Raw genomic sequence first — 26,448 nt, forward strand, 5'->3', positions numbered from 1 at the left:
AAAAAAAAAGAAAAAACAGAGAGCAGAAATTGTTGTTTTTAAATACATTGTAATCTGTGATGACCTTCCAAGATTACTTTTTTAATGAATGTGTATATATACAGTATGTATATAATCTGTATAATATTATATAAACTATATTCCTGTGTTTAAAAAGAAATTGAGTGAGTCAAGAGGATTTTACTTTAAAATGGATATGTATACATGGGGAGAAAATGGTAAAAGGAAAAGTAGTACAAAGGAATAGAGAGAAGTAGACCAACTTCTCTTCTGGTGCATCTGTTTACAAAGAGAATTACAACATTTCAATTTGAGCAAGAACCTCTAAGACTGCCATTGGCAACAATAATGTAGGATATGATGTGAAAGACTTCTTGTCCTTAGTTACTGCTTTTAATTGTTGACACCTTGTGTCTTACCATAACCAAAAAGACCAAGATCTTATGTGGAAAGAAAAAAAAAATGCACAGTTCTTAAAAGCTTTTAACCATCCTGGTTTGACTTCTGTTGTCAAATTATCCTATTGGCATAGAAAGTTTCCAGAGTACTTTACAGAAGCAATTCACACATTGAGAGACATGTATGTTACCATGTGGATACAGGAATCACACTAAAGGCAATAGTTACAATAAAAGAAACAGTCCAAATAGAAAATTTCGGGGATTAAATGTTTCCTGCAAGTCACTAATTGTTGCTGTTGCAGATATATTTTTCTGAGTTGTTTCCACCTGTGCTTAGAATTGACCTTCAGCCTGGGATGTAACTGGGAATGCTTATCTTGTTCACCACTTTCTTAGCAGACAGCGCTCTGCATATTTGCAGTTTCTGTTGACAGAACAGGTTTATGGGAATAAAGCCAAAGTTTATACACATTCTTTCTTTTTCCTTGTGCCTTACAGCTGTGCCTTTCCACATTGCTATATCAGGGCCCACCCTACAGTGGAAATAAGATCAAGTTTGCTTCTAACTCAGTTAGCTTAGGAAGTGATGAAGAAGGACAGAAGAAAGTTGTGTGGCATTTTATGTCTTTAAGAAGAAAAGTGCATCCCTGAGAATAATAAGCATTACACAGGCACCATAGATCTTTTCTCAGAAAGGAAGAGAAATATCTAAAGATGAAAAAGGGTGATCTTTCATAGGCATTTGTCTTGCAGATTTGAATATAAAACCTGGCTACCCCTCAAACTCAAGAAAAAGTAACTTATGTGAAATATAATGAAACAGTCCCTATTTTCAGAGTAGGTGCATTTTGTAGTACTTATTTGGATTTAACTTTTCTTAAAATTTTACTCATACCTATCTTAACTAAATCTGGTTTTGCATGTACCCAGTGTCTGTCTTGCTAGTTGCTCCTTGATTCCACAGTAGCCACGTATTAAGTTATTCCAAACTTTAAATACTTAACACTTGAAACTGTAAATGAGTTTAGCTGGCATGTGAGGAGTAGATTTTCTTTTGAAGCATCTCTTGCTTTCTGCAAACATGTTTTAAGAACAAACCCTTTATTTGCATATGAGCATTTTGACTCCTCTGTCTCCTGGAAAAAAACACAGGGACTTGCAATAATAGAAGTGGGAAAGTTACCTGGTTAAATTGTATGTTGTTAAAATACAATCAGCTTTGGTATCTCAAGATATTTCAAAGCTGCATTTCTTTCTAGAATATATGCATTTTATCCATGGATTAGTGTGTGTTGACCCTAGTGTCTATTACGGAAGCAATATAACTAATTCCATAAAATGGTCAAAATCTTAGCAAATTGGAGATTTTCAAGAGTGGATTGTAGCAGTCTTAAGTATGTTTGCATTAACCGTTGCATATTTTGTGGCTTTTTTTATTTGTTTGGGTTTGGCTCAATTCAGAGACTTGAAATATGTTATTTTGATTTCTTGTTTTCTGGCTGTTATGACAATGTTAAAACTGGGAGAAGTGGGCATGCACAGCTCCTGACAAATTACACTGCTCAGAGAATCATGGGACTGGTGAGGTTAGAGGGGACCTCTAGAGATCATCTGATCCTGCTCAGAGCATATTGCTCAGGACTTCTATACAGCATGCCTTTGTTTCAAAAGAATTGCTGTCAGGCTAGAGACTTTATTTTCTCTAAAATGAGCAGGACCACTTGTGCTTGAAATTACAAATCTTATTTCAAAGGATCGGAGTTTATTATGGGGAAGGATAGCAAATGAAGACAAACTGGCAATGTGACTGGTGTGGCCAGCCTGAGAGCCACTCAGGGCTGCTTTATGTTTCCTTTTGTGAAGTTATAAATTATATATGTATCATTTTACCCTACTTGTCTTTATATGAGTTATGAAAACCTTCAGGAGAAGCACTCCATTATCAACAATAGAAAGAATTCCTTCTCTGGAGTCAAAGAATCTAAGTTTCTTACCATGAATACTCGATTATCAAGGAGCAGTATAATTAATAGTGTTGTATAGTGTAAAATGCTTATTTCAGCGTTATGGTGATCACTCTATTTTCCTTTGGCTTCTGGATATTCCTGTCTTGCTTCTGACTAAATCAGAAAAAGATTCAGCTGTTCCCAAGTACTCCTTTCACTTACTGCTCCCTCTGTGGTTTATTGCCTTTCAGTCACTATCTTTAACGTGCTCATCCTTTGCCTTTTGTCCTGGGAATTTACCTATATGTGAACTGCTAATATAGTAATACACTTTCTGGGGGTACTTCAGAAAGACCTTGTCCGTCACAATACTTTATATAGTAGGAAAATGCAATTTTCCCTACAGAACTACCATTTTCCTGAAGTTACTTTCAGGTTTTTGAACTTTTTAGGCTTGATAAAGTAGTTAAAAAACTTTGTTTCTGGACTTTTCAGTAGAAAGGCAAGCTGGGTTTCTTTTTTCACTTGTGTTCTCTCTGTCGTAGTACTCCTTCTCATCTAGCAGTGATCAATTCAAAAGTGAGATCTAACTCCAGTTTTGCACAGATTCTACTAAAGATTGTTTACTTAAGTTTGGTCCTACTCCTGTTACTGTCTCTGGAATATTTTAACCTCTCCTCAGATTAAATTTATTTGTTGATTTTCAAGACAAAATTGTTTATAACATTAGGAAATATCCTAAGATTTTATATTTGGCCAGACCTATAGGAAATGTATAGAACTTTACTCAGCACTTCTGTCTTTACTCCTTCTCTGGCAGTCTAACTATTTTGTGTTTGTTTTCCCTCAGTTTTATCTTTGGGGGTTTTGCTTCATGGTTTTGGTTTGGTGTGGTTTTGTTTTGTTTTGTTGGTTGTTTTTTGGTGTTCTGTTGCTTGGTGGTTTGCTTCCATCATTCAATTGCTTTAAGCGAAGAGGACTTTTATTGAGAAGCTGTCTGGATCGTTTGTTAAGATGTTTTTTGATCAGGAACAAGTGGTATCTTAATTTTGTCCATTTACATTGACTTGCACAGTGATTATTAGGACTGTTTATGAAAAAAATGTCATGTATTTTCTCACTGTGTACATTTAGTGCAATTATTGTGGGCCACTAGTATATGATTAGTTGCCTTTCAAGTCTTAGGACCCATTTCACTCTGCTGTCACAGTAGTGTACAGTTTCACATACAGTGTTACCCCATATAGTTAAATTCAGGTTAACTTTAGATCTTTAAGGTTAATGTAACATTCTCACGTACAGTCAATACTTGTCCTTGTGGTGTTACAGATGGTATTCCTCCTGTAACTAGTTTTAAAGGTGGGTTATGACTGACCTGCAATACCTGAGTTGTTCCATGGGTGAATAAAAAAGCAGAATCTGTTAGAGATAAGTTTTGGGTATATGGTCTAGTTAACAGTGTTTCCATGGTGATGTGGTAAGGACACAGTTTCTGCAAGAAAGGACACTTCAGTCTTGGGTGTAATCCAAAGCTTAGTTATTGTTAACTTGTTCCCTTTATTGTCTACAGCATCCCATACTCCTTTTGTGTTGTAAAAGGAGAGTCAGGTAACCTCTGTGTTGGATGCTTAACTACAACCTAATTTTATGTATTTGGGGGTGGGGGGTGGGGTGTTACTTCTGGGTTTAACAGGAATTTGGGCAGCTACTGAGATGTATCCCTTATCTATGGTACTTCCCATGGGGATTTATCTCTTTTCTAGCCAACTCACAAGTTCTCACAGATAGGATCCCCACTTGGAGTATTTAATAGATTCACTCATGTAGCCGCTGGTTTAGTAGTCCATTCCATCTCTCTACTGTCCCATGACTCTGAGGTTGCTACAGTAGTTGGAAAATCCATTGCACAACATTTGAACCAGATCAGGCTTGTACTACTTTATTCTTAAAATGTTATCCATTATAAGATTGTATTTCTCTGGTGTCCTGAGTTTGGCTGGGATAGAGTTAATTTTCTTCCCAGTAGCTGATACAGTGCTGTGGTTTGGGTGTAGTATGAGAATAATGTTAATAACACACTGATGTTTCAGTTGTTGCTGAGTACTGCTTACTGTAAATCAAGGACTTTTCAAGTTTCCCATGTTCTGCCAGTGAGGAGGTGCACAAGAAGCTGTGAGGGAGAAGAGCCAGGACAGCTGACCCAAACTGGCCAAAGGGATATTCCATACCATAGAACATCATGCTTGTTATATAAACTGGGGGGAGCTGGCTGGGGCCTGTCGATCACTGCTCAGAGACTGGCTGGGCATCAGTCAGCAGATGATAAGCAATTGTAGTGTGCATCAATTCTTTTTCTTTTCCTTTTGGGTTTTAGTCCTCTCTCCTTCTCCTTTTCAATACAACTGTTATTATATTTTATATATTTCATATATATTTTATATATATTTTATTTCAATTTTTAAATTGTTCTTATCTCAACCCACAAGTTTCACCTTTTTCCTGATTCTCCTCCCCATCCTGCTGGGGGTAGGGTGGTGGGGGAGTGAGCGAGCAGCTACACAGTACTTATTTGCCATCTGGGGTTAAACCACGGCACTCTGGATACAGGGAAGTAGCAAACCACTCACTGGCTTAAAGCAGCAGTGGTTGCAATACCAGTGGTAGCTTAGTCAGGATGCACATTCCCTGTAAAGTTGTCTTGCCATCCCTCAGGTGTTTGTTCTAAGGGGTTATTATAATCTACATGTGAAGTTTCCTAAATTAGTTTACCTTCCCTGATCTTGGTAAAATGTTGATGGCATGAGCTATTCCATTGTTTGACAAAAATGGCACAAATCTAAAATTTGTTTTGCCAGAGCTTTTACCACTGCGCATTGTCTCCTCACAGCCTGTTTAAATAAATCATAAATCCCAGTGTGCCCAAGCTGTTATCTGTAACCAGGTACTCATTCTGCCTCAGTTTTGTGCTAAATTTATTCTAATGGAATGATCACACCCCTGACTCTGTGTTGCCTCAGGATTTTTTGGGTTTTGGTGACTAGATACATGTTCTATTGATAGATCTTAGATTGAGCTAGATCATAAATCACTTTCCAGTGTGGTAGAGTTTTTCACCCATACACTTCTATCATTTACTTGCCAACATTTTTTCACCCAGTGAATATTTTTTCACTCTAGCCAGTGGATGGAATCCCTAAGGGTAACAGCTTACTAGTTAAAATCAATTTTACAACAGGAATAGGCATACATAATTTGATCTCCTTTTCTTGAATTGAGAGCTTGGTAGTTAGCAGCCCTGTGTAAACAGCTAAGTTTTCAGATAGTGACAGTCAGTCACTCCCTGTATTTTTCCCATAACAAGCCCATCGCCCCTGCCCATCTTCTCTAAGCCTTCTTCCTTTGCAGGGGTTTGTTGGTTGAAGGGGCATCTGCAGCAGTATCATGGAATGTTCTGACTTACCAATAGCACTTACAAAAACACACATACAGTTTTAATGTTTCATTTTGTCCTACTGCATTTATAGATAAGAAAAAAAAAAATTAACTGGCTTAATCTGAAGCAGACATATTTTGTAAAGATGTAGAATCCCTTTTAAAAAAAGTTTGACTGATGTCTCCATAATTAAAAGGCATGTAACTAAGGATTAAGTCATGCAATTAGTAAAAGGGTGTTGAAATATTATCTTAAAGTTGCTGACCTAGCTACTGAAGTCACTGAAAAACCTGAGTTCAGTGAGCAGGTATTAACATGGGGGAAGTGTAAGAATTCTTTTCTTTCCTGGTGATTTTGTTAACTGTGCTGCCAAGGTTTATACATTTCTCTTTGCCTGTAACAATAATGGCCTGCAATCATGAATCAAGAGCTCTTCTTTTTTCTTACTGGTGTTTACGATCATTAGGTAAATAAGCAAAGGTTACAATATAATAAAATATGGTTTAGACGTATTCCTTGTACTGTTCACAAACCTCTGCACCTTCTTTTTTTTTCTCTTGAGAATGTATCAGCTCACTCCTTTATACTGTCCCCACGCCACTCACATGATTCCATGAATTCTGCTACCTATATTTTGTGCATGCCTGTTTTATTCTGTTAAGAAAAACTAAAAGGTAGTCTGTGTTCTTTTGTATCACTGAATTGTTAGGAGTGGAACTATCAGGGGGGTTTCACTGGACAGAAAATCCCCACTTTCATCCAGTGTTCTAGCTTTATCTTGTCTTTCCATCCAATTATCTCTTATTAAGTAATTGTGCTCACTGAGTTCCATATGCTGTGCTAGCTAGTCTGTTGGTGCAAACTCAGGCCAGCAACTTTTAAATTGTTTGCAGAGAGGTTTTTTGGGTTTGAGGTTTTTTTGGTCTATTTTCAGGGTTGTGAAATTTCTGATGTTTAGAGGTCTATGTCTAACAATATTACATGTAGCTTTTTTCCCCTTAGTTATCTTTAAGGTATGCTTTAGAAAATATTCTTGTCCCTCCCCTGGAAAAGATTGGTAATCTATAGATAAGAGTTTTCAAAGTTCAATGTAGATATGTGATGTTTTACAGTGAATTACTTTTCTATGAGGTGGTCATATATAAGTGAAGAGGACTTTATTTGAAAGTATCACTGTAACTACAAGGATTATTAAAAATTCAGTATCAACTGATTCAGTATTACAACAGTCTTCAATTAAATATTTTTCTTTTTTTGAATTATTATTATCTCATCAATGCAGTATTTTTGAGAACATGAAAGAACAGTTTGATGTGAAGTGTGAAAAAAACCTCCTAACCAAACCACAAAAAAAAAAAAAAAAAACAACCAAAGAAACCCACCCTAAACACCCTCTGGAACTATGAGATTCTGACCATTTCAGGCACTTTTATAATAATCAACACATTTTAGTTATTTTTAAATCTTTGCTTCTTTTGAAGCCTAATATTTAGTCTAATTCTTTTAAAATAGATATAAGCACAAATCGTAATTGTTCACAGCTGAAATAGAATTCCTATTGCCATTTTTATCAGACTTGCTCTACAACTCTGTAGCTACAGAGTCGCTCTGTTTAACATGGTCATTTAGATATGTAGAGTATATTCATCCTTGATGCTACTAGTCTTGTGTTTTAATACTCACAGAAAGCTCTTAGGTTTTTGATAAAATGAAAATGTTCTTGAAAAATACCTGCAGAAAACTTAAACATTAAATTAAAATGTCTAATTCTAGGCATTCTAGGATTTTCATACAAAAATAACTTAAAAAAAAAAATGTTTGAAAATGCCATTACAATGATGCATGGCAGTTGATTTTCTTTCATCACCCATGGTCTTAAAGGCTCACTAGCCTGACAAGAAAAGAAGTTTGTAGGCAAAACCTCACTTTAGACAAAAAGATGTTCCTGCACAAGCCTTTTCTCCATAGTAGGGTCAGTCTGCTCTCTAGTCGTCACTGAAATACGTTCTCCTCTTTCTGTTTCATACAGTATTCTCACAGAAGTCAAACACTGTGTTTTACATATAATCTTGTATCCGATATACTATTTGTTTTGTTTTGTTCACAGACTCTTGACTTGTTTCCTGCATATTGCTTATGTAATTCTAGAAATTATACAGATTGAATGCAGTTTGTGATACTGTGAAAAGGGACAGTCCTGCTTTCCATCTTGTATTTCCATATCATGTTTTGTGGAAGCATTAGATTTCATGCAGCCACTAGTCAAATAGATGAGGGCTCTAGTGAAACAAAAAACTGTCTAGCTGGGAATGTTGCATCTGTTCAATCTGATTATTTCACTAGTTTTACTAAGAGAAAAAGCTAACTAGTCAAGAATATGTAGATGGATGTGTGAGAGAGGCGGGGATGTCATTTTGGCAGCAGTGGATTTGTGCTGAGTTACACTGGTCATAGAAGTACAGCAACTGCACAAAGAAAATCCTACTTTCATTAATGCCAATGGGAAAATGCCCTTCTACTTCAGTTAAACCAGGGCTGTATGCAGGCAGCAGCTGATTATAAACAGAGTAATGAATGTCTGCAGGCATCTACTAGTCTGGGACAGAAACAAAAATGTAAGAAAAAGTTGTTGTGCTATTTAAAAAATCAAAAAGTTAAAATATTGTATTATGTATTAAAAGTTTACTGTGGTTTTGTTTTGGTTTTAGTTTAAGCTTTAGGAAACAAAAGCATTACCACAAACCAAAAGTTAAATTAACAGTTTACTGTGAAAGTTTAATATTTAGTTATTTTGACTCTACTGAGCCTCATACAAAATCATGGGTGGCAGTATCTTTGTGTTTTGAATAAGGCTTATTCAAAAGAAATTTCTGGAAGTAGGTCAGAAAATGAGAAAAAGACTCAACCTTGATCAAGCTTTGGCAGCAGCTGTGCTACATCTGTATAGTGGTATTGTGGGTGTTGATGGTGCCACACCAGACAGTGATGATGAGTCAGTTGGGAGTCCTCTTACCATCCTTTTCCTTCTCTCATATCCATACTTGACTATAACAGTTCTTCAGAAGCTTCTAAAAAATGGAAAATAAATGTCCTGGAAAGCACAGAAAAGTTGAAAACAGCAAGGAAACAGGAACCGAGACCTGAAAAAACTTCTGTTTAGCTGAAATGAAACACAAATTAATCATAATACCAAGACTATCTATTCTTCAGTATTTTGTTTGCTGCATTGGCCATCTACATTTTAAATACAGGTTTTAATGCTAATTGCTGTAACATATAAACATGATTGATTTTTACAGTTGGATGTTGGACTATAAGAGCATTTTTTTAAACTTTAAACAACAGTCCTACTAATAGCAAGATTTTTAGGTTTTGGTTTTGTTGGGGTTTGGGGGTTTTTTTGTTTGTTTTGTTGTTGTTGTTGTTTTTTTTTAAGATAAAAAAAAGGAAAAAATAAGGAGGTGTAAGTGACTAGTCCTAGTCTCTACAGACTGTCCAACACCAACATTTTCTCAGCACTGGGGTGAGAAAGCAATTTCTGAGACATTGATTTTCCTCTGGGCTGAATGAGCAATAGCAGATAAATAATGAAAAGGAATGCAACAAGGTTTGCTGGCAGAGTCATACCATCTTGAGGTAGACTATAGAGTACAGTATGATAGTGCTGACATTTCAAGAACAATGTAAAAATATACTTCCTGGACAGCTTCTGGAATGTAGACAGAAAATAAATCCCTCTATAAAAATTCTTTATTTTTCTCATGAAACAAAGAAAATCCAAAGGTCAGGGTTTTTTGTTTGGTTGTGTTTTGTTCGTTTTGGTTTTGGTTTTTTTACCCCTTAGGTATGCAAATTATAAGGCAAGTTTTGCCTAGTATGAAGTTCCAGAGTTCAGGAAAGAAAGCAAGTGAGTGTGATTGTAGTTCTAGACAAATACTTTCCTCTTACTAGACATTTAGAATGTATATTGATTCAATTTAATCTTGTTTTGAAGGAAGAAAGCTTTTGCCTGGTTTCTTTAGAGTCAAAAATATTTGAGAACATTATAATTATTTAATAACTTTTACTTTGCTAGCAATTCCTAGTAAAGTAATAGGTATATCTCTTTATGCTGTACTCAAAAAGTATTACATAAAATGTGTTTTAATAGCTATTTCTTGTAGATGAAGCATACTTCTAAAACATTGACAGCATTATTAAGATTTTCTCATTATTGTAGCAGGAAAATAAACTACTGTTTGAGGTTACTCACATAATTGAGGGAAGCTAAATTATTGTCTGTCTTTTTTTTTTTTAGGAGTGAAATTAGATTATGAATCAAAACATGAATTTAAGCTCTGTTCAGAAACTGATGGAAGAGACAGAGGTTATTGGGACTGAACCAAGACAACCTTATAAATTAGCTGGAGGCTGCCAACCAGGTGGCCATCTCTCTAATTCAAATCTGCAACCTCAAAGTTTCTACCCATATTCATCTCATTATCCATATATGCATATGAATGACAGCATTGATTGGGAATTTTTTGAAGCAGTAAAAATTCAGGAACTGGAAGAAGTCAAAGCCAGAGCTGCTCAAATGGAGAAGACCATGCGCTGGTGGTCAGATTGTACCGCTAATTGGAGAGAGAAATGGAACAAAGTTAGAGGAGAAAGAAATAAAGCCCATGAGGAAGCAAGACAATTGAGAATAAAGTTAGACAATGTTGTAAAAGAACTGAGTATGCTTAAAAAAGTAAATCAAGATGGAGTAAGTGAGAAGGAAAACTTAGAAAATGCTACTGCTTGGAAAACTGAATTCAGTTGCACAGAAATACCTTATATTAAAAAAGACCTAAATCAGTTAATGTTTCTGGAACGAGAACCTGTGAAAGAACCAAGCAAAACCAACAAGATTCCTGGGGCAGAAGACAGAAAGAAGGTAAAGTATGGGGAAATTTTTTAGTCCATGAAGAAGAGGGAGGTTATGGATGTGTATGTAGAAATAGGATTTTTCAAGGATTTTGATGAAAATACTATCTGGGTCATTCAATAGCAAAACCACTTTTTTTTGCTCATCTAATATTCCTATTATGGGGGGAAAAAAATCATACCCTTCAACTATGGCTAAACATTTAAGTAATAGAGGCAGACATAATCAATAACTTCAAGTATTGTTCTGACTCCTGTGTTTTAAGGTAACAGATTACCTCTGATATCTGAATTCTGCATAGTTTGTGTGCTTTTTTTTCCTACCTCCAAAAAACAACGCAAGTTCTTGGCTTGTAAAATAAAATTATTTATTTCCTCCTTAACACAATCTCTAAAATGTTGGAAGAGGTGAGGCAAATTCTTCCGCAAAGTCACAAGATTGTTTTATAAAGAGAGCAATCGAGTTGTTACGCAAAATTAAACGATCATGTATGGGCAGAGTTTAATACAGCTCCTAGTTTTATACAGAAGAACCAGTTATATTAATCAAAATGGATCTATTTGGTCATGTTTTACAAGTTTTAATTCTGTGCCTTGACATGCATGATATAGTCTTCTTAGACAGCAGCATGTAAAAACTATACTTATTTGTCTGATAGATAGCAGTCATTGTAGATAAGGGAAATTTTTTTCCTACATAGTAGGAATTTTTTTTTTCTTACATAGTGGGACATAAGAAATTTTTTAATTCAGTTCACTGGAAATTGTCAGGATCTCAGGCCTGAATGTATTATGCTCAGAATTTTCATTCACTCTGAAATGCATATAAATTGCATTTATATTCCTGTGAATTCTGAAAAAAAACCCACCATAAGTGTTAGTATTGAGAATAAATTTGGCTAAAAGATGCATGCCTTTCACATTTTTGAGGAAACAAATGGGCCATAGGAAGGAAGTCACATAATATATATTTTAACTGTTTCTCTTTCTCCTTAGTATAAAATAATGGACTACTTGAAAACTGAAACTTTATAAAACAGTCTTATCTTTTCATCAGCTTCAAGTATTTTCTGATGTAGATTTGAGGCATTCTTCTAAAAACTCAAGAGTGGCATGAAATAGGACTGCTAATAATCTGCTAAAATGAATTTGGCTTTTAAACACAATTCATCAGAAGTGATAAAACTTAAATAAATTTTTAAGGGAAACTGTTGTTTATAAGAGATGTTAAATCTTCCTAAAAATAATATTTTTTATTTTTTTTAATTTTTACTAGTTTGTACGCAAAACATGTATCTTCAAAATAGACGTTATAGTGCTTTTAGTTTCTGAACGAGATCGGAATTGGTTTGTTATGCAGGTAACTTTGCTTCTTACATGAAACTTGTGTAAGTCCATCATGTACTTCAAGGTGATTTACATTACATGTTTAAGAGTTCTTAATGTAGAGTTTCTCAGTATATTATTTGTATGCATAAATTGCCTTCCTGGTTTTGTTACTTCCAGGATTCTGTCTTCTGTAGTTATAGCCAACTAATGATAACTGGAGTCTATTTCTTTAGTAAAAATGGATTAGAAATATTTTGGATATGAAGCTGGTCATAACAGAACGTGTGAGACATCATGAAACAGCAGTGATCTTTTTTTGCACATTTTATCCATATACATTGCAAGTGTAGAAGATGTTACTTATTCCCTTTTTTCTTCTACTTGAATTAAATGCCTAGAAGAGCCTTGGTAGGCCCTGCAGAAGTTGTTAGACTTTTGCCTTAATTTATGTTTTTCTTGGATGTCATTTTTTTGTTTTCTCAGGAAGTAGAGGTAATCAAAGACCAAAGCAATCACAATAAAAAAATCACTCCAAAGCCTCCCGATTCCTTTCCCAGTGGAGTTCCCAGCATCTGCTTGGAGAAACCTAAAAAAAGTTTGGACAGTACATCTAAGACAACAGAGAATGGTCTAATACATGTTTCAGTCTTGCATTTGCATTTGGCTGAGATGCAGAAAATCTTAAAAAAGGAAAAAGAGTAAGTGCAGTATATATCCTACCTCGGGAAATCACTATTAAAAGTAAAGATTTTTAAGGCACTTTCTAAAATATATATAATGATACTTGCATTTATAGTTCAGATGTTCTCATTTCTATATTTTATTAATTGCTATTTACAAGACTCTGATAAGAATACATAGAGAGAATTCAGCATAATGTATTTATTGTTTTCCTTGGCTTTTCTATCATTTAAAACTTAAGTGCTCCGTACAGAACTGTCAAGAATGTACATTTAATTAAAAATATATACTTCCTAGCAATTTGGTGTCGATGCAGTGGTTTCTAATATTATATTCAGTTATTGGAGTGCTTTGTGCATAGCAACAGATTTTCATATAGTCTACCAGCAGACACTGAAAGACTGCAACTGCAGGATGACTGTGGCTGGTTTTGAATTAAAAGTACATGAATACAGCTGCAAAATGCTGTCAATCTCACTTATAGTAAAGTATACGTCAAAAGCAACTAACAGAGAGAGAATAACACACTTACTGTATGCTTATTGTATCATATCAAATTTACCTCATATGTGCAAATGTGCATTTTGGTGGCCTAAAAGAAGTTATGTGTTGATTACACACTATATGATAGTATGTGATTCTCTGTGTTGGTAGGAATTCTTTGGTGTTTCGTATAGATGGTCAGTATTGAGCAAGGCTGAACTGCACCAAAAAGTCTTTCCAAGGAAACACGTATGTGTATGATGGATATAGTAGGAGACTTCAGGCACTACGTGGCTGTAACTTCAAAGTCAGCTGAAGTTAATTAGAAAATGAGAAGAAAATTCCCTCTCTATTGCAGACACATTCAAAAGTTTCAGTTCAGCAAGTCTGTAATGGTAAGCTATGATGAATAATCTCTTTCATGTCAGTTTTTTTTTTGCAATTGTCCTGTAGGTAGTACAAGTCTGAGAAAAAAAAAAAGTTTTTAAATCCTTTACACTCTTAACTAGGATTTACTGTCTTTTGTTATATGAGTTAGATGGCTGTAGAAAACATACAATATTTTTTTATTTGAATCATGCTTCAGCAGATGAATAGAAGAATGTTCTGTTTTATTAAAAAGGATTTATTTTTTGTGAAAGCAAAAATCCAAGAACGCCTACATTTTTGAGCTTAATATGATACTTGTATATGTGAGTTAAGAGGCTGATGCCTCACATACCCATTTTCCTCTGGCTGAAGTATTTAGAGTCCAAGGTACTTCATTTTTCAACAGCAATCACAGTATAGATACACGCATATGACAGCCAAACTTTCCTTTGAAAAAGGGGATAATTTTTCAACTCTTATTTTTTTAATCACTTTGACAAAATTTTAATAAACCCTGGTTCTGCCTCCTGGTTTTGGTTCACATTCCTTCCTAGCCAATTTGTAACTGTACTTCAGAGAAAGGTTTTGCAATTTACGCCTAGATATATACTGACTGTGGTATACATGGCACACGGAAACTGGGGCATGTCTACACCGTGCACCATATGGCAGTGCCAACTTCAGGCAGCAAATGGTGGCAGAGCAGTGATGGCCACAGAACGGTGGGCACTGGTATAACAGCTCCCTCTCCATGTCACTTAGAGCAACATTTCCCATGTGTGAAGATGTTCTGTAAGGAGAATACATGCGACCTAGAAGTCTGAAGCAATTATTTTTATCAAATTTTATCAAATAAATAGCTAGGAATAATGTTACTGGGATAAATATTAACATATTCACCAGCCTATTGAGACAGCCTACAAATCTTTGTTGGACAGACTGTTATCTGCCAGCTGAGAAAGGGTTGTCTCCACTGCTTAGTGGAATCAGCTGATTTTAATGAGCTTCCATCTTCAGATTCCCAGTTTTTCCTCTTAGGTTTTATACTTTTCATGTCAGTATTTTCACTTCTGAATCCTGGAGCTGCTAATAATGACTGTCTCAGCAATCTCACCCCTGTTTGCATTTTTGTTTTCTTATCTTGCATGGCTCTGGCTTAAGCACTATCTAGCAGCTTCTTTCTCACAACGGAGCACTTTTCTCAGTAACTTGAGCCAAGCACACACAGCTGTGCTGCGTCAAAAGCAAGCTTGGATCACAGACAGCTTGAACCCCAAGGCCAAAGTTTACCTTGGCAGTCAGTATGATCTTACTCATACAGCACAGGACTTCTCAGCAGTTTTCTGGTTTGCAAGTACTCCTGAACCACAGGTGCATTCTTTCCAGAGTCAAGTTAGCTCACGCATATCCAGTGTTTGGACTCGCCCCTAGTTACCTGACTAATCTCTCCATAAGTTGTTTTGCTGCTTCACCCTGAGAAGACCTATGCTTCTTGCATCCTGTTTAAAGCTATCTTCAGTAATGCCAATAAACCCTTAAAGCCACAGATTGGGTTTTGCAAAATATAAAAAGAAAGGAACTCGAAAAAAAACCCACAAAAAACCATCTCAAAGTTTATGTTGTGACTTTCAGAGAACTTCAGGGTTTCGTTTACAGTGTGAAATCACACACAAAATCCTCTCCCAGGCACTATGGCTCATGTCAAATACACATTTGAGGTCTTGTTGACATGAATGGGAAGTAAGACCTTATGAGCTGTTCAGCACTTTAAAGAATCATTTGCTTAAAACAGCTATCTTTAGTCATCTTTTGGATCAGTGTTCTCATCTAAATGTCCTCTAATTTCAAGATCTTAATTTGTTATATTCTGAACTTAAACGTGTTTCTTTGGTCTAAAACCAAAAGCCCACCAGCTACACTGGTGGTTGAAAATTTTGAAGAGGAATTGCTTACAGCTGGATCAGTAGACTTAAGCAATGGACACAGGAGGCTCTGTCTGAGCATCAAGATTTTTTTTTTTTTCCTGCAAGGGTGACTGAACACAGGCACAGGTTGCCCAGAGACATTGCTGAGTCTGCAGTCTTGGAGGCTTCAAAAGCCACCTGGACACAGTCCTGAGCAATCAGCTCTAGGTGACCTTGCTTGTGTAGTGGGGTGTGGACCAGATGACCTCCAGAGGTCCCTTCCAGTGTCAACCATTCTGTGTAATTCTCTGATGTGATTAGATAATGAGTTAAAATAGGTGGTTACTAGATCCATTAAAAATGTTCTGATCTTGATCTTTTGTTTTAGTAGTAGTAAGATGCTTCTCCAACCTCTTCTGTATTCTTTCTTCTACTCTTTGTTTTCCTTATTTTAATAACAAACTTTATGTGGACAGGATCATAGTAGCACCGGAGGGATCTGACCTCACTCAAGAGCTACTGTAGCACAAAATAAAAGTAGTATCTCCTAAGCAAGCACAACATAGTGGACACTCTTCTTTTACTTTTCAGATTAGATGATTTCTAAGGACTTTCAATGCATTCAGTACTGTCAATAGGCTATTATTCAAAGTATTAAAGAGTCATCTTTCATGCTTTTACCTCCTACTGTATTAAATGTCCCTCTTAATTCTCTTAGTTCCCCATGAAGTCATGGTATGATTCCAGTAAGAATATCCCCTTACCTCAGAAGAAAAAAAAACATTCAGCTGAAATGCATGTGTTAGGTACTTTTATATATGACAGAAGTCATCATGCTCCACTTTGCTTTCTGAGTGACGGTGTTTATTTTATTACTATAATGTTTTATGGGAGCTGTAGGTGTTTACTAAGATAAGCTGTGCTATGTGCTGTATCTATGCAGAAAAAGGAGATCCCTGGTTCAAGAGCATTAGGTTTAGTTGTAAAAAAAGAGAGAACAATAACATCACTCAAGTGGAATGCTACATTAATGTAGCTAACATTGCTTCCAGGACCGGAGCCAGACCAGTCAGTGTTAACTCTTGGTATCTCTGTGCAATCCTGCAGTATGCTGCATAGAAATGCCCCAGACAAATCTCATTAATAGACTTTGCTTTAATTCCTTAAAGTTAACAATGCTGTTGTGGAAGATAAATTTTAAACCAAATATTCTCAGAATGTAGTTATAGTCAGCTGATAATACTATCTTAAGTAAAAAAGTTGGCAAATTCCATTGACTTCAGAATAGAAAATAACTACTGCAACATACCACAGTTCCTTTAATTGCCAGTATTAGAATTCTCAACTATTTCAATATTTTTCTCTTTCCTGGTATAGCAGCCCTGCATCTCTCCATTTTCAAAAAAATTATATAATGTAAAGTTTTCATCTCCCAACATAATAGTACTTATGTGGTTTTACTGTTTCTTCAGATTTTAGATTTCTTCAGCGTCCTGACTTTATAGGCTTTATTCCTATATTGATACTTATAGATAATGAAATATTCCAGAATTTTAAACTGTGATTTGATTTCATAGAAATGCTAGAAATGAAAGCTTTTATTTGTAATTAAGAATTTTTTTCTTGCGATTTTAATTATGTTCCAAACTCTATTTTGTTGCAAAGTTGCAAAATGATGCATATGTATTGCACAAATGTAAAATGAAATTATGAAGGAAGGTCATAAAAATGAAATTATAAGAAGTTCATGCTTGTCTTTGGAACTTGTCCTGTGAACACAGGAATGAGTTTTTAATTGGTCTCAAAGACAAGAACATCTGTAGTGCCTCTGCTGCTTCATATTTCTTTCATTATTTCCTGAAAGACTGAAAGGTAGAGGAGGTGTAAAAGTAAATATCAAAGTTAATTGTTCCAGTAATACAGGACCTTTTTCCAAGGAACTGTTCTTCTTTCTTTGTGAAGTGTGCATCCTAAATAATTTTTCTGAATTTAGTAGTGGACTTTATGCTCAAATAACATTCCAGAGGAAGTGCTGAATGAGGGTGTAGTACCTCTGAGCTAAATAATAATTTTCCTAAAATTCTAGCGTTTTCTTTTAAGAAGTATTTTTAAAACATTAAATATACATATTTTAATATTTTTTAAGATCTAAAGTAGATCATCTTTTGTTTCAGTACTGTCTACATATAGTATATATTCCTCTGTGTATGTGTGTTTCAAATAATCTTCTGTCTGTAACCAAACAAAAATGATACAGTACCTTTTCTGAGGATCTTCACTAACTTGCTGTGTGTTAGGTGACCTGAATCACTAACAAGTCCATTTCCAAATTTTCTTCAGTTTATCACTAAATTTTATTTCATTTAAAATATTAATTCTATACTACTGGATTTCTATTTTATTTTAATTCTACTATTGGATTTCTTATTCTTAGCTATTAATTATGTTAAATCTCTTGGAATAATTATATGATAATAATATAGGTTTTTAATAAAAAAAAAGATATACAGTTGACAAAGACAGCAAAATACAACTCAAGCTATGAACAGGAAATTCAAAGTAATTTGTCTGTTGTCAACCACAAAGAGATGTAATGCTGACTTTTAAAATACTTTTTCAGAATGTACGTATTTATGGAAAAAGAAATGGAAAAGCTAGAGAGTGAATTATTTCTTTGGAAATGGAAATACGAAGAACTGAGACAAACGAAGCTGGAAAGCCTGAGACAGGTATGTTGGCAGCACATCGTTATCACATGCAGTAAGAAACAAAACTGAGACTTCCGATTTCCGGTGTTGTAACTAAGTAAAATTGTGTCTAGGGTTTATGAATGTGATAAATCAACCATTTATCAGCTATTTATCCCTATAGCCTGTTGGGGAGGGACCTGCCAAGGGTATGTGAGGAAGCCCAGCCCCAGCGCAAATACCATGTGCTGTCATGGAAGCACCAGTGCTGGGGAGCTGCGAGGGTGGCACCGGGGTAGCTCCGTAGCCTTGCAGGAAGGCTCAGTGCCCAGGTCCCAGGCTGTGCCTGTGGGGAAAGGTGGTTTGTCCAGCAGTTTGCGTGTGGGAGGGGGCTGGAAACATGCCAATGGCAGCACAAGACACATCAGCAATGGTGGTGGCACACCCTGGGGCAGGTATCCAGCATCAGCAGGGGCTTCTGCTGCTGGCACAGTAGAGACCTTGTCTCTGAGTTGCTGATGGAGGATGCAGGTCCCCAGGCCGTGGGCTGCAGGCAGTGCCTGACACCTTCCTGTGAGGCTGGGGCGGGGGAAAGAAGTGTCCATGCCTAAAAGAGGGGTACACTAGCTGAGGAAATGTGATGCCCCTTTGGAGCTGCAGGAGGACATGAGCAGGCTGGGCAGGCTCAGGGGAAGGCAAAGGGGAGATTAATACCATCATCACAGTCCCCAGAGGCAAGAGAGCCTGAACCACACAGGAGGGGCAGCCAGACACTGTGATCAGTTGTGAGGTAAATAGAGTCCCACAGTAGGCTGGAAACATGATCTCTGGAGAATGCTCTTTTTCCACAAGCAGTTCTGTGGTTGTGGAATAGGTTCAGAAGCCTGGTAGCAGAGTAGGAGAGGAAAGTATGATTGGAGAGGCATCAGAGCTGGCTTCAACCTGAACCTTGCAATAACATCAGGGGGAAGCAGCCAGTGGCAGTACCAGGAGACACTCTTCTGCAGGGAGAGAAATCCCTGTGTCTCCCACTTGCCTTTTTGAGGATTGTGTGGGTTGCTGTGGACTTGGGTCCAGAACACTGAAGAGAGATTGCCAAGGTTTGTCCTGTCCTTAGACTACCTCTGTTCTCTGCTGCTCATCCACATGGACACCAGATGGGGGCTTTTTGGGAATGACCACACAGCTCTGGGGATGAGGTCATGGAGTTGTTGCTTCCTTGATCCAACAAGCTGGCTAACTTAATGAGTAAAGCTTTGAACTAGGAATGGTAGGGTTGGGAGTTATGGACCACGGTAAAGTGAAGAAGTGGCATTCATTTCCACATATTCAGAATAAGTGGAAAGCTCAAAGTGCAGGATGATTGGAGCAAGAAAGACTTCAGGAATGATAAAACAAGGTGAAGGGACACCTGCCTCAAGTGCTGGTACAGAAATGCACAGAGCCTGGGAAACAAGCAGGAAGAGTTAGAGCTATATGTGGTTACATAACTACAATAGTGTTGGAGCAGTTAAGATAGTGTGCCAAATTCATGCAAATGTAGTACTCTGAAGGACTGCAGGAAAGACTGGCAGGGAAGGGCTGAGGGGATGGAAGTTGCTCTCAAATGCATAGCTCGATCTGCTGTTGACTAATATAAAGGAGGCTATGATGAATAATTTCTTTATCTGTAGCAACTTTGAAATTGTGGTGTTCATATTCCTGAAAGAAGTGAGAAAGGCAAGCAGCACACCCCCTGAACCTCAGGAAAGCAGGACGTTGGCTTAGTCAGGGAATTGTTGGGTAGGATCCCATGGGGAGGCAGCTCTGACTGGTAAACAAAGAGTTCACCAAAGGTAGCAGATCTTGAAGTACAGGATCTTCCAAGTGCAACAAAGTTTGTCCTCGTACTCGGGAGAACCAGTAGATGTGTCAGGAGACTGATTTAGCTTAGCAAGGAAATGTTGGTAGAGTTCTGATGCAAGAAAGCAGTGTGCTTCTATAAAGGAGACCAGCCTTCAAAGGAGTTACTTAAAAACATTGCCTGGTTATGTAGGAATGGTGTTAGGAAAGAAGGGTTCATTTCAATCCAGGTTCATGAGTAGAAGAGTAAGAAAAAATTGTGTTGCAGCTTGCAGGATTTAGCTTTCAGAACAATGGGTTAAGGACCTCTTAGATCCAAAAAAACTCAAAATGTCTAGGTAACTAAATATGGATGGGGATTTTAAAATTTCCTATAAATTTAACATCTCAGATTTGGAATAATTGTGAAAATTAATTAGCTTTCTTTTAATGTTTTTGAAAAGATTGCAAGCAGTCTATTAAATTCCAAGTTCTAGTTACAAGGTGGTGCATACATAAATGGAATTTCTTTCATAGATGAACATCCACAGCAACAGATTACCATCTACCTGTGATATTTGAGTTCCTTCAGATTTTAGGTTTTTTTAATTTTCTGCTTGCTCATTAAGTAGGATTTTAGCTTATCATACTTCTGTACAACAGAGGAAGTCTAGATTTAGTTAAATGTTTTTCTTAAGAGATGTAGTCTTTATGTTTTATGGCAGGAATAGAACAAGAAGTACTAAAAACTTGCTAAGAATTGGTAGGAGATTGATAGATACCAATTTTTATATCTGTACATGCATATACACATATATGTGTTGCTGTTTTTTTCGTGGGAACACGTGGAATTGCTTTAATTGCTAACAGGAGGTAATATTTTGAGCATTCTGGTTTGTCTTCTGAGATTTGTAAGACTTCTATAACTAGGTTATAAATGGCAGGAAAACACTGGTCTTGAATCTGACTAATGTGAATGAAATTACTTTATTTGTGGGGTTTTTTGTAAGTGAAAATTATTCCTTTATGGAAAAAATCCACAAATCTTGTGTGTTGATGTTGTGTGTGAATGTCTTTTACTATATGTTACTGTTGAGAAGTGGATGCTGGAGCACCATAAAAGGTTCTTGATGCTGAAAAAATTGAAAATTAAATAAAAGAAAGCACAGACATGTACTAGGCTAAGTATGGCATCTGATTTGTATACATGCTTGCATCATTATTAAATTACAAAGGAATTTCTAGATCAATAATGGATCATTCATTACCTCTTGATTATTTTCATGTCCCTGACTAATAGTTTTTGGTTTCAGTCATGCATAAATTAATCTGCTATTTCCTTTGGTAGATCACCTGACAGTCCCTCTGGGAATGTGAAAAAAATGCTTGGTTTGCCAGTGACAATGCCACTGCAAATTAAACTGTTTTTAAGCATAGTTATCTCTGCTAGCATTGTGGAATTTTGAGAGATTTTGTGTAATGTTAGAAGCTTCACAGCTGCCAAGACTTGCATATTAATGCTCCCAGTCACTCATTACTTTCTGTTAAAAGGCACTTACCTTGGAACAAACTAAATATGGAAAGCCCTGGTGATCTTGATAATAATCAATCTTAAAAAATTATGCATTCTGCATCAATTTGGAAACAGAGTAAGTTTTTAATGTATGAGTTAATTAATAAAAAAGTAGTAAAGTGACAATTTATGTTTGTAGTAACAACAAGCAGTATATATAGCTTTGTGTGACACGAGTATTGAACTTGTCCTGTTTGGGGTCATAAATTAGACCATTTTAACAGGCAAAACAGGAAATTGCATTTAGTGTTGAAACATCATTTCTTTTCCTGTTATAAAAATTCTGCTCTCCCATTAAACAGTAAAATAAAAAGTTAACACTAGGAAGCTTATGGTTCAAATCTTAATTGAAGTTTGACAGCACTCTTTCTTTATTTGAAAGCAGTCAAATGTCATCTGTTTTTACTACACACAATTTTGTCTGTTTCTCTAAGGACACTCAGAAATCCTCATTCATTGAGCTTTCTCTAGCCTTTCCTTAATTTCAAGTATTTTTAATTATAACAGTTTTAAACCAAGTCCTAATTGGCTGTTCTTCTTTAAAGATTACCTCCTCACTACAGATTAGGGTTTAAAATTTAGTTTACTTGACTGACTAAATAGACAAAATTGTCTTGGCTTTCTTTAGGGAGCTAGTGAATTAAGACTTCATGACCACCAAATATTTTTCCAGGGAGAAAGCAAGAACTGAAGTGGGATATCCCAAAAATCCCTTCCTTACACTTTGTGTTTATTGCAGGAAAAGTATATTGTGCTATATGGAGCCTGGTTTACAATTTTTTGTCAATATGTAACCTAACAATGCCATCAGTATTAAAGATCATTAGATATATTTGAAGCTTTTGAAAAGACCTATTTATGAGTTTGTTACACAATATTCAGCCCATAAGATCAAATCTTAAACTAAGACTTATGTGTCTACCTTTCTTAGCTGTCAAAAACATTTTGTATGTACTGTCTGTACTGTTAATAAGCTTCAGTTCTACTTCCAGAAGAGCTTGCAGCCCTTAGTGGGATACTAAAGCAATTAATATTTCATATGCCTTGATTTTTAAATATATTACAAATAACCTCTTAACAACAGTAATACACTTTATTATTCTTAAAAAGGGGAAAGCAGTTGCTCAGTATAAAATTATACTTGCATTATTGTTTTTTGTGAGAACCCACAGAAGGACAAAAATCAAGTCCATAAAACCACTGAATAAATAAAGGGTGTTGACATTAGATGTATTTGTTTTTAAAACAGTCTTTGTAGGAAAATCTAGGAATCTAAGTTCTCTGAAGAACAGAAAAAATTTGACATCAATGACATTGCTAGTTGAAAGTCCCTGAAAATGGGCTATCCAATTATGTCAGATACAGCTTAGTTTACAGATGAATTAACCGACCTTGTAGTTTACAGGCACAAAAAGTGTATCCAAGTCTGATTATTTAGGTCTTTGAGAACAGAGTAAATCCTTGATGTATTGCTGTGATGTTTGTAAACAAGGAGTTACAGTTAGAAAGACTATTAAAGTTTTAGGATTTAGAATGCTCATTTAGTCTTATGCACAATAAAACATGCATGTTTAAACACTTTGCAAGTCTTCCTCAACATTTTATAGCTGTTTCTATCATTTCTGAAGGACATGTTTTTATGGTGGTTTAAAAGTTAAATAAGATGGAATATTTATAAAGCAATTTTACATTATACTGAAAACAGTGACAAAATGCATATACTGCTGCATTCCACTAGTGTGCACTGTAGTCTTACAAATGCCACTACGGGCAGTGACTTCTGTGCTGTTTAAAAAAAAATTCTGCTAGTTGAGGTACAGAATGTGCCCTTACTCAACATTATCTAATGTGTTAGTAATTGATGAGGGAAATTTATATCCCGGTTTATGGGATATGAGGCAAATATTACACTAATTGGCACTTAAAGCCCATTGGAACATCAGTATCAAAGGAAATATCCTGAGAGAAAAGGAACACAGGCTAAATTAGCATTTTGTATCTTAGGCAGAGACATTTCTGTTCTTCCTCTTTTTTGCACAGAGTTGAAGGTAAGTCACAAGTGCTGTTGATTTTGTAGAGTAAAAAAATATCTTCAAACATCTTTTAAAATGTATGTTTTCTGTTCTCTCTCTCAATATATAGATGTTTTGCACTGTATGTTATAGCAATCTGTATTGTTACTTAGGTGCATTAATTTAAGGGAATGGTAATGGTTCCCTACCTGTTGTTTTCCAGGTGGAGGAAACTCCACTGAGGCAAGTGAAGCTTCTGGATAAATCAGGTCTTCTGCTCTCATTGTAGTTGTTTAAATGCTGTTCAAAATGGAACATAATTTTTGAAGACTCAGATTGTTAACAGCTAGTTCTTGTTAATGATTTTGCATTATTTCCACCTTTTCCAGAAATTTTTATCCTGAAATTACGTTATAGTGTGAAGGTGCTGCAAAGCTGCTTAGCTATAATGGCTATTTTCATTCACTTAGTATATACATGAAATTGAAACAGTAATGCTCTGATAATCTTACAGGAAATTTAGATACATGTAGTATCTAAATCTCCTCTGTCCCATACTCTGCCTGACTCCAGAAATGCCTTCTGATTTTCCCCTGAACCTTGCAGAAAATGTAATAATCAGATATAAAGCAGCAGCCTTAATGGCTGTGCTGGGTACTGTGAATTTTTCTGTTTAATTCTCACCTAAAATGCACAGAAATATTGCATACTATGCATAGCTATCATAGGAATAAAATGTTGTCTCCAAAATTAAATTTGTGATGATTTTATATACTACAGAATAGCCAGTAGTCTCTTTTAGTGTGCTAAAGGAGTCTTTATAAAGTTTAATAACAGAATCCAGAAGGCTGGGTTTCAAAATATCTTTAGGCAATTTTCTGAAAACAATATCTGAATTATTTGAGAACTCAATTGAATTTATAGAGTGGAAACTCAGTGCAGTTTTTTTCCTGTGGCAAAATGTCATTTTTTAGATTAGGTCTAGAATTTGGACTGTTCCTTACTGGGCTTAATCCTTCATTTGTTTGGGAGGCTGGTGAGATTTTCAGGCTGATTGAAATGGGATGATGATGCTACCACACATCTGACCCGTGGTTTGTTAAAAGTACTTTAAAAATTACTTTAGATAAACATGTTTATTTTTCTTGCCTAAATTACAATAGCTTATACGTAGTTTGAGAGCAAGGAAAAAATTCTGGAGTGTTCCTTAAGCAAGTACTCTTGCAGAGCATGAACTGTTCTTTCCACTGGTTTCATAAATCAGGTGCCGGTTCATATTTAGTGTTATCTCTAGAAATTGTGTACTTAATGTGAACATTTTTACTGTCCAGCATAAAGTATAATTTGTGATGGTGTGTAACATCAAGTACCATTTGACTGTGTATTTTCCTACAAATGTAATTTGGAAAGTGCTGGGAAAATCTAGGTTCACTGACTTTTTTTTTGCCATACTGGCTTCTAACAAGATATTTAAATTGTATTGAGTTGTACTTGTCAGTACTTCCTGGGTCTTCATTACATGTTTGGCAATGAAAATACAAACCAAGACTAGAATTTTTGTTTTGTTTTGTTTTGTTTTTTAAGAACATTCTTTTACAAATGAAAGATGAAAACTCATACTTATCCCTGTGAGGAAATATGTTTAGAAAAAACATGTGCGTGCATACTGAAACATAGCTGTGCATGCTGATTTTCCATGAAAGGAATACCATGCCAAGTCTGCATCATTAGTAGAGGTTATTTTTGCCTGTTGCTCTGCCACTGGAAGAAAGTATAATGTGGTGAGGTTTTGAAGACAAGAGAGGAATATGCACACATGCACACTTACACATATATGTGTCTAAATATGTGTTTATGTGTATATATACATTAAGTAACGTTGTCCTAGAGGTTAGCATTGCATTTTTAACAAAAACAGTTTTTCATAGCTTAGACTGAGAAGTGCAAAATGGTTACAGAGTTACATCATGATAACGTATTAGTGTGGTCATCTCAGCATACTGTATCGGGATTTTTTTGCAGTGTGTAGTTTAAAATATGACCCCCAAAAAAGCTTTATTAAATATGTTTAAATATCCTGAATTTGACTTTCAGGATTATATTTTAGTATTCACTTAGTTTCTTGTTTAAGTAAATATTTCTGCTAGTAGACTTACTTGTTATTCATTCACATAAAATCAATTTAGGCTAAATTAAGCAGTTTTTCTTTTAAAAAACTCACTGATGAATTAAATGTAACAACTGGTAGAATGGACAAAATTTAATCAAATTTCTGACTTATTAAAGACACTGAATTAGAGATATAAGTATTTTGTACTTCACTATGTAGTTGGTTTTTTTCTGTCCTTATCCAGATAAGGATAGCTTTGTGTTACTTAAAAAATAAAAATCTAATTTGGGGGGAGGTTTGATTGGAAATATAGCCTTAGATCATTCTCTCTTTTAGTTTTTAAATCTAAAATGCCTCTTTAGGCATGAAGAATATTTGGTCTGCCTACTAAAGAAAAAATGGGTTTTATTTCTTGGGGAAAAAAAAAAAACAAAACAAACAACATATCCCTCTCTCAGATTTTTTTTATTTTTTTTTTCCTTTTTCCCCATGGAAACTAACCTTGTCATCTTGCAAGCCCTTACCATAATGTTAACAAGAAATGAGTAAGTGGCCCTTTATTTATCCAGGATAAATAAATACTAACCTTTGTACTTATGAACAGTTTCCATTGTAGATTCAGGTTAGCCTATACAAGACAGCTGTATTGCTTCTGGAACAAAGAAGTAGTACTTTCATGGGAGGTAGGAAAGGAAGATAACTAGCCCTGCATTATTTTTCTTTTTCCTGTTTAATGTATAATAGGAATTTTCCTTTTTGTCTTCATGCTTAAAGAGAACTGTCTGGCACCA

General features: G+C 35.7%; 1 protein-coding gene across 1 annotated transcript in view; it reads left to right on the forward strand.

Moving 5' to 3' along the window:
* The first annotated feature begins 10,092 nt into the window (after positions 1 to 10,092).
* CCDC102B (coiled-coil domain containing 102B) overlaps positions 10,093 to 26,448 on the forward strand; it is a 154,461-nt gene continuing 138,105 nt past the window's right edge. Inside the window, 3 exon segments of the mRNA XM_037380974.1 lie at positions 10,093 to 10,698; positions 12,501 to 12,715; positions 18,075 to 18,183. Coding sequence (XP_037236871.1) covers positions 10,093 to 10,698; positions 12,501 to 12,715; positions 18,075 to 18,183 — 930 coding nt within the window.

This window comes from Falco rusticolus, chromosome 3, assembly GCF_015220075.1.
Source record: "Falco rusticolus isolate bFalRus1 chromosome 3, bFalRus1.pri, whole genome shotgun sequence".
Classification (NCBI taxonomy): Eukaryota; Metazoa; Chordata; class Aves; order Falconiformes; family Falconidae; genus Falco; species Falco rusticolus.